General features: G+C 43.8%; 1 protein-coding gene across 1 annotated transcript in view; it reads right to left on the bottom strand.

Annotated features, from left to right (window-relative positions):
• Positions 1 to 1,131: 1,131 nt before the first annotated feature.
• Positions 1,132 to 8,506, bottom strand: part of C6 (complement C6) — a 38,138-nt gene continuing 30,763 nt past the window's right edge. Inside the window, exons 17-18 of the mRNA XM_054033094.1 lie at positions 7,210 to 7,451; positions 1,132 to 2,143 (exon numbers count right to left, since the gene is read on the bottom strand). Of these exons, the coding sequence (XP_053889069.1) occupies positions 1,962 to 2,143; positions 7,210 to 7,451 (424 nt within the window). The 3' untranslated portion in view covers positions 1,132 to 1,961. The remainder of the gene's footprint in view (positions 2,144 to 7,209; positions 7,452 to 8,506) is intronic.

Raw genomic sequence — 8,506 nt, 5'->3', positions numbered from 1 at the left:
CCCTTGGATTCTATTAGTAGCTCTTCCCCTAACTTCCTCTGTATCTCGAGGCAAGTCGCTTAACCTCTCTGTGCCTTGATGTTCCCATCAGTAAAATGGACTCAACAACCGTTACACAGATCAGAAAGAGAGGGTGAGGCTTAACTAACAAATGTTTGTAAAGCACTTTGAGATGCTGAGATGGAAGGTGCTAGACAAGTTCAAGACTAACAGTGTATGAGCTCCTAAATATTTTAGAAATGCAAGAAAATAAATGAGGCAGGTGGTTGTCAACACATAAAGCATGAAAAATAATCACAACAAAAATGCAAGTTGGCATTTCACTTAAAAAATGTCCTGGGTCAGATTTATATAGAGAAAGAGCAGCATTAAGATTAAAAAGACAGAAACACCAGCAGCAGATCCTCACCCCCTATAGAGAGTCCAGGAGGTAGGGGCAGCAGCCCCCCTGGAGTCTGAAAAAAAGCACAAAGCTCTTTTAAAAAAAGATCACTGGATCTGTGATCAGTCAGAGCCAACCAGCCTTAGTAATAATAGGAAATCTGTGGAAAGTCTTGAGACTTTGGAGACACCTCGGACAAACTGGAAACAGACGAGGTCAAGATATGTAAGTATTTATTTTTAATTGTCTTTATTATAAATTTTAACACCACAACAAAATAGTTTGGTCTATTTTGGCATAGGATTCCTCCCTTCCTTCCCCTGGGGTTCTACGCAGCCACTACTGGGTTAGTGGCTACTGAGGTTCCACAGCTCCCCTGCTCTTAGGAGCCAGTGCCTCCTTAGATGCAAAACTGCCATGCCACGTTTAGCCTCAGTGCCCACTAAAACATGCCTCTGTTCCTGGATGAAGTCTGGAACTCAGCCCAGCCGAATGGCCAGATATAGGAGCCATACTGCATGATGCATCAGAGTGGCATAAAATGGTGAGAACTGGCAAGTCTCATGATCTTAGTTGGTTTTCTCAAAGCTTCAGCGCACGGAGTCAGGTGATTATGTTAGAAACTCAGCTCTTTCTGTTTTGAAAGTAAGTTTCTAGCTCTCTTGGGTGGAAAGGAAAGCTTGCGGCTGTGAACCTTAGAGGCTAAACATAAAACTACAAATGAACAAACAAAAACCCTAGAAGGCAAATAAAGAGAACTGCACATTTATTTAAAAAAAATACCTGACTGTTCAGCCAATCTCATGATTTTGGGGAGGCCTGATTCAGGATTTTGGAATGACTGCAACTGGAAGTGCTGTATACTGCTCATTTCATTGTTTAAGGTCTTCAACACTGGGGGCAGTGTCTTTCTGTTTGACTGACCATCGTTAAAGGAAAAGTAAAGGTGCTGGGCCACCCAGAGTCCCCTTCCTGTCTGAGAACTCCAGTATAGAGCTCAGCCAGTGAGAAGACAGGGGCACTGGGCGGGCAGGGACAGAGGAGACAGCCCTCTACCATCAACAAATCCCCTCAGGATTGGGGAGGGGAGAGTCCCAAAAACTAGGGCAGAGAACCCAAACAGCATCACAGGAGTTAAGAGGCAGAATCCCTGTCCCCACCACTTATCTAAAGCTGTTGATAGTAGGAAAGACCCTCAGTCCCAAAGCACAAGGTAATTTTGAACAGATAATACGACAATTGCCATCCCTTTCTCCAGGAGCCACACAAGAATCTTACTGCAGCCTATGGGAGTAATTCTTGCAGCCCAACAGGGGTGCATGCATTGCATGCAAGGTGGAGAGAGAGACAAAGGTAAAATTGGGCGTAGTAGGGTGTAGGAGGTAGAGGGCTCATTTACATGAGATCCTCATCAACCGATGAGCAAGTCTGTAAATCCCAGCCACAATGCTCTGGGGCTTTTTGCTGTTTTGATTTATTTGGGTAGTCAGCCAATCTTTCCTCAGGAGAGGCTGTCCTATGTTGCATGGCCTGAAGCATAAGGCCAAGTATATTTTTGGCTGCATAAGGCCCGAATATGTTAATTCAAACAGTTCCCCTGATGCAGTACTGCTATTTTCATGCCGGCACATTTCATTGCTCCCAGTGCACAGAGACTGGCTGTCCTTTTTCTACTTGTAGATTCCATTTGGATGCAATAAAGCTGGCTCTCAACCTTTGGACATTGGTAGGGTACCAGGCAGAAACATTGTGACTGCGAATCTGTGAATAGACAAGTTTCAGTTTTAGTTGCAAATACCAGCAGGTGTGCGTGTATTTAAAGTCTGGCAACATTTAAAAGAACTAGAAAGAGAAAATGAAATTGCAGATTGACAGATGACAATTCCAGACAGCTTTGGATATTAGTGCAGTGGGAATAGACACAACAGAAGTTTTAAGCATGTATTTTCACAACATTGGTCCATTCAAGAGCAAGTAAAATGTCAACCTCGTTGATCCATTTGTTTGTCTGGCCAGTTTTTATCAGCCCCTGGATGTTTTGAACAAAGACATTATGTTGACTGTACGCTTCCAATTACTTTCAAATGCAGCAGTGCTGTGAAATGGATGCTTAAAACTTCTGTTGTGTCTGCTCATATTTCATTAAACCTCCTTTTATGTATCCTAGGCTCTCCACTACTGGCATACAGGTGACTGTGATTTCATTACTCATTTTTAACAGGAACATCTTCTAATTTCTGACATTCTACCCCAGAAATTTTCCATCTAAGAAAATAGTTCTCCCTTTCCTCACTTAAAAATGTAAATTTCATTTATTCCCATTTTATTTGTTTCTATATATTATTTACATATCCTCTGTCTCTGCAGTGATTCCCAATGCTCACCCTCAAGAATACCAAAGCTGGCCTCCATCCTATATCTATTTTATGCTCATTGTAACACTCACCATCATGAAGGTTAAGTTACAGTTACTATTCAAAAACTAGTGGAATGAGAGAGCTGCACTATCATGAATACATAATTCATTCTTAAGGATTTTAACCAAAATAATCTGTTTTAATGTCTCTACTGCATAGACAAGCCAAACTGGTTTGGAAATGTTTAAGTACAAAAGGTTTGAATATCTCTGGAAAGTGAGGGGTTTTTGTGCCTATCCACAGCCAACCTATTAACCCAAATCAGTTTGAGATGTTCAGCCAAACCTATTCTGTATGAATTTATTGTGAAGAAATGATGGGCTGTCATGTTCTCATAGGACTTCTCCATAGTTTGCTTCTGTGGTCTTACTGAATGTCCTTCTTTTACAAACAAGCTGTCCCCTCTGCTCTTTATGCTATCCAGAAAGTGAGGTTTTCATTTTTACTCCATCTTCTTCATATTTCTTCCTTCTCTCTGCCCCTGCCCAGATCTCTTCTCCTTCCTTCATCTCCCAGTACCCACAACCTTGCTTGGCGATCTTCCTCACTATATAAATCACTTCTTGGCTGGCCCTGCATTTCTAAGGTTCAGCTTCTCTAGGGGTACATCTACACTGCAATCAGAGGTGTGATTGCAGCTTGTGCATATCCAAGCTTTGATCTAGCTAGTGTGGGAAGATGTGGTGGCATAGAGTGTGGTGTGGGCTAGGAATGCATGTAGAGGGGCCAGCGTTCTGGGCAGGCTTGTACAGCCCATGGTGCTGTGTCCTCACAACTATTTTTAGAGACACTAGCTAGATTAAAGTATGTTACTCGAGTTGTACTCACACCTCCGACTACAAAGTAGATATACCCTAAGATACAATGGACCAGACCAGAGGCACCAACTTCCCCAATTCCCAGGGGGTGCTCGAACCCCGCCCCGCCCCCACTCCACCCCTTCCCCCAAGCCCCCACCCCTGCCCTGCTTCTTCCTGCCCCTGCTCAGCCCCTGCCCCACCTCTTCCTACCCCCGCTTGTCCTCCCTCCCCCACAGTGCCTCCCGGCCACCGCAATCAGCTGTTCAGCAGCGGGCAAGAGACGCTGGGAGGGAGAGGGAGCTGCTGATCGGTGGGGCCTGCCAGTGGGCGGGAGGGTTTGGGGAAAGGGGAGGAGCTGATCCGCGGGGCTGCCAGTGGGTGCTGAGCACCCACTATTTTTTCCCCAGTGAGTGCTCAAGCCCTGGAGCACCCTCGGAGTCAGAGCCTATGGACCAGACTCCAATTTCTTTTATAAGACTGTAAATCCAAAGTAACTACATCGCAAATAATGAAATTACTCTTAATTTACATCAGTGGGCTTGAGACCAGATTTTGGCTCAACAATTCTCGTTCCCCCTGATATTTCTGTTCCCTCACCCGACCCCAAACTCTCACCGACACACTGCCATTTTGTGGTCAGACTGGAAAGGGCAGCCTCAAATCTGCCACATGGGGAGATGAGTTCCCAGCTGATTTCGGAACAGTTGCATTCCTTCATCCGGAGACATGTGACTCTCCAGAGAAGACGTAAATATGTATGTGATTTTTAATTTTGAAAATCTGGAACTTTAGTAGCAGTGAGTAAAGGTTGAGGGTACTGGGAGATGAGGGAAGGGGAAGAGATCTGGGTGGGGGCAGAGAGAAGGAAGAAATATGAAGAAGATGGAGTAAAGAAAAAAAAACACATTCTGGATAGCATAAAGAGCAGAGGGGGCAGCTTGTTTAATCCAATTAAGCATTGCCTTGGATTTATTGAGCCCTTACAGTGGAAACAAACACTTTTTGATTAAATTTGTTTCTCTTCCAACCTTCTCCCCCTTCTTTGCTCTCCTATTCTGTGCTGGGCCTCTAAGAGGTGCAGCACACAGTTTATAGGCCGGGGGTAAGGGGTACTATGGGAACTTTAAGACACCTATGTGCCCTTCTGTCCTTGGGCTACTCTGAGTGGAGAGGAGGAGTGAAGAGGTGCCTTTAATAACTTATACAGTCATGGGGGCCTAGGGTGACCAGACAGCAAATGTGAAAAATCGGGACAGAGGGTGGGGGGCAATAGGTGCCTATATAAGAAAAAGACCCAAAAATCGGGACTGTCCCTATAAAAACAGGACATCTGGTCACCCTATGGGGGCCTGTCTAAATTGTAGCAGCCTCTCTGGGGCTGCCCTATGGGCTGCAGTGATGCCTAGAACTCCTGCAGAACTGCGTGCTACAGCCTCACCCCTGACACACACAACATGGCCTATAGTACTTCCCCTTGGTGGGGGTTTGCAAGAGGGTCCTCAGGAGGCAGCCTCCCAGCTGTTCTTCCCCTCCCCTAGCCAGTTATGGGGCTTTGGAGTCTCTTTTCTTTATAAAGCAACAGAGGGTCCTGTGGCACCTTTTATAAGACTAACAGAAGTTAGCTTCTGTTAGTCTTAAAGGTGCCACAGGACCCTTTGTTGCATTTTAAAGATTCAGACTAACACGGCTATCCCTCTTTTCTTTATGCCACTCCAGCTCTTTGACCCTGGAGCACTCCGTCTCCGAAAGCAAGTGGAGGAATGAATGTGGCTGCCACCCATCCCTTTTCTGGCAAGGCTGCTCTGTGTGCTGTGTCAGCCAACAAACATTTCACAAATTTACTGGAAAATCACTACTGCTATCACCTCATTACTCAGTAAATAGCAGAGTTGTGCAATAATGTTTAGTATCAGAGGGGTAGCCATGTTAGTCTGGATCTGTAAAAAGCAACAGAGAGTCCTGTGGCACCTTTAAGACTAACAGATGTATTGGAGCATAAGCTTTTGTGGGTGAATACCCACTTTGTCAGAGTATTCATCCACGAAAGCTTATGCTTCAATACATCTGTTAGTCTTTAAGGTGCCACAGGACTCTCTGTTGCAATAATGTTTGTACACTAATCCTCATAGGGATTTCACAACAAACTCTGACTCTGTTCGTTAAAGCTCTTAATAAACGCGGATTTCACGTAAGTTATTTTTAAATTATACCATTAAGAAGTCATTATGTAAAACAACAATACAGTCATGACTAAGAGAAACATTGCTGCCTAAACCTATGCTACTCAGTAGCACAGTGATTTAATGTAGCTATTCTGAAAGATTGTATAATATTGCTTATATGACATGAAACACAACACTAGAGGTTATGTTATCATAAGAACAAACAGAGGATCATATTGGTGGCTTAATTTCCATTAATAATGCTACAGGTCTGAATTGCCTTAAAAGGTCAAGTTCCTGTAGGTCATCTTGTACTCCTGTTTGGTGACCAATGGGAAATGAATTTGGTGATCTCAGTTTGAGGTTCGCACCCCCCCCCAATCAGCATAAATTACACTGAGCCAGATTCTGATCTTAGTTCCACAGAAGTAAATCTAGAGTAACTCTATTGATTACCAAACCTCGAAATTATGGAATAAGGCAAGCAAAGCCAAGACAGTTACTCTGGATTACACCGGGACAATAGGATGGGGCCCACTGTCTTTATGATGTACTGAACTATATCCATAAACATTACTTTTAATTACTGTTTTTAAATGCAAATACACAGTAGTTAAAAATGTTCTCATTGACAAGAACCAGGGGCAGGATTCTCTTTGCCCGGCAACTTGAGTAGCCATTCACAACAATGCAGAATGAGTGTAAAATAATCAGCATGGTTTTACTCCCACTTTGCACTGGCTTAAATGACCACACAAGTTGCAGTGAACAGAATTAAGCCCTAAATGTCTTGGTTATATGGCACCCTTCACTGTGTACCTGACCACCACTGGAAAGGAGTTAATTTGCTAACCTTTTATTGCTGGAGACCCGGGCTCATACCTAGTTTAGGGATGCAGGAAAATAAAAGTGACCAAATTTAACTTTGGAGTAACCAGCTGGATCTCCTGTTGGTGTTATGAGACTTACCTCATTGATCCTTCATGATGCTTGGATACAAGGTACTATGTAAATAATAAATACTTACAGTTTCCAAATCATTTGACCCATCTGTATGCAATATTCAGAGCCTTGTAGTCTTTAATCACACAGGAACAGATCCTGTTACTCTATCTGTTTCCTTTGTTGTGGCAGCACAAAGGGGATAGAAAACTGACTCAGCTTGGGAGTCCCTTTGGATTGGGGGCTCCCCAAATGGCATACAGCTGGTGTGGTCAGCTCTACACTCCCTTCAAGTGTGAGAAGTGCTGAGGAACAGACCTGAGTCTGCTCTAATTCACTCCAGGGACAGAAAGCTACCTGTGCCTCTCTGCTCTTCTCAACTCGGAGTAGCTCAGATACACCTTAGAATGTGGACCAGAATGACTGTGACTCTCACTCTTAGAGCAGTGATGTGGATGTCAAATGTTCTATTCAGAGTTTAAGATCTCAATAAAGCACAGTCATACCTGAACACATTTCCCAGTCGTAGCATGTGTCATATCCACAGAGCTCTTTCTTTGAGCTACTTGTCGAAAGCTTTGCCCTTTCAATGGCCCAGTTCAGGTTGGTGTCACCATGACAGGGGCCAGAATGCAAGAAATGGAGTGGCTGCTCGTTAAGGCATTTTTCAGCTAAATACTGACAGCTGGGCTTTGTAGAGGGCCTTTCAGAAACTGCATGTAGTACGCAGACATCTTCAGAGTAGTGGCTGCCAAGACACAAAAACAAAAATGTTACAGGAGGCTGGAGAAAATGAAGGAGGCATACGTCAAACCCTAGACATTCCAGCAACATAGAATACATTGACATTGCTACTGTGCAGTTAAGTCAGGGCCATCATTATAACCAACAGCTGCATGTCTATCTTAGGTACTTATACAGCCCCCTATCCCACAGTATCCGAGCACATCACAGTCTTTGATGTAGTTACTCCCACAACACTCCTGTGAGGTAGGGAAGTGCTAGTCTCCCCATTTTACAGATGGAAAACTGAGGCACAGAAAGTCTTGGCCCAAGATCACACAAGACATCTGTGGCAAAGCAGGAATTGAACCCATGGTCTTCCATGGCCCTACCTAGTGCTCTAACACTGGTCAATCCTTCCTCTTTTAAGTGTCTCCATGCCAGTCCACCACACAGACATCCTTATTCTAGCTTGCAAATAATTAGATGCTAAAAATTCTTCAAGATAACAATTTGTTCCCTTGGTGTCTCAGGGGCCTGAACAGCTGATGTTGTATAAACAGACAGCATTTCTTTCTAAAACTAAATCAGCACTGTTCTTGGCTTACTTTAAGCTTGGTGCTCTTCTATGCTTTTTGTGGTATGGTGATGTTCCAAAAATTAAAGTTTAGGTCTAGAGTTCAGGGGAAATCCATTTTTTCCCCATTTCTTTTCTAAAGTGGCTTGCTCTCCACACCATCATTCCCTGATTTGTGATTCCTCTTTGGAGCTGGTAGAGGCTCCCTGTTTGTCCTCTCTTCCTACAGATGGCTTAACAAGCCCACAGTTATTTATATCTGGGATGGCAGCACAAGTGATTTCCTCCAAATGCAAACAAATGTGGCATCAGAGTAGTTTATAAAAGGGTCAGTAAGTAAAAAAACTCCTGTGACCAAACACATCTATCTAACAAAGTTTGAGGTGGTTACTGTTTTTTTTAGCCAGTTAGAATAAGCCAAACTGGATATACTCAAATTAATCAGTCTGACCGTCAGAGGGGTGAAATATTGGAACGGCCTTCCGAGGGAAACGGTGGGGGCG

This window comes from Malaclemys terrapin, chromosome 6 (genome assembly GCF_027887155.1).
Source record: "Malaclemys terrapin pileata isolate rMalTer1 chromosome 6, rMalTer1.hap1, whole genome shotgun sequence".
In the NCBI taxonomy this organism is placed as follows: domain Eukaryota; kingdom Metazoa; phylum Chordata; order Testudines; family Emydidae; genus Malaclemys; species Malaclemys terrapin.
The sequence above is the reverse complement of the archived record's forward strand: the minus strand, read 5'-3'. Positions and strand labels throughout refer to the sequence as shown.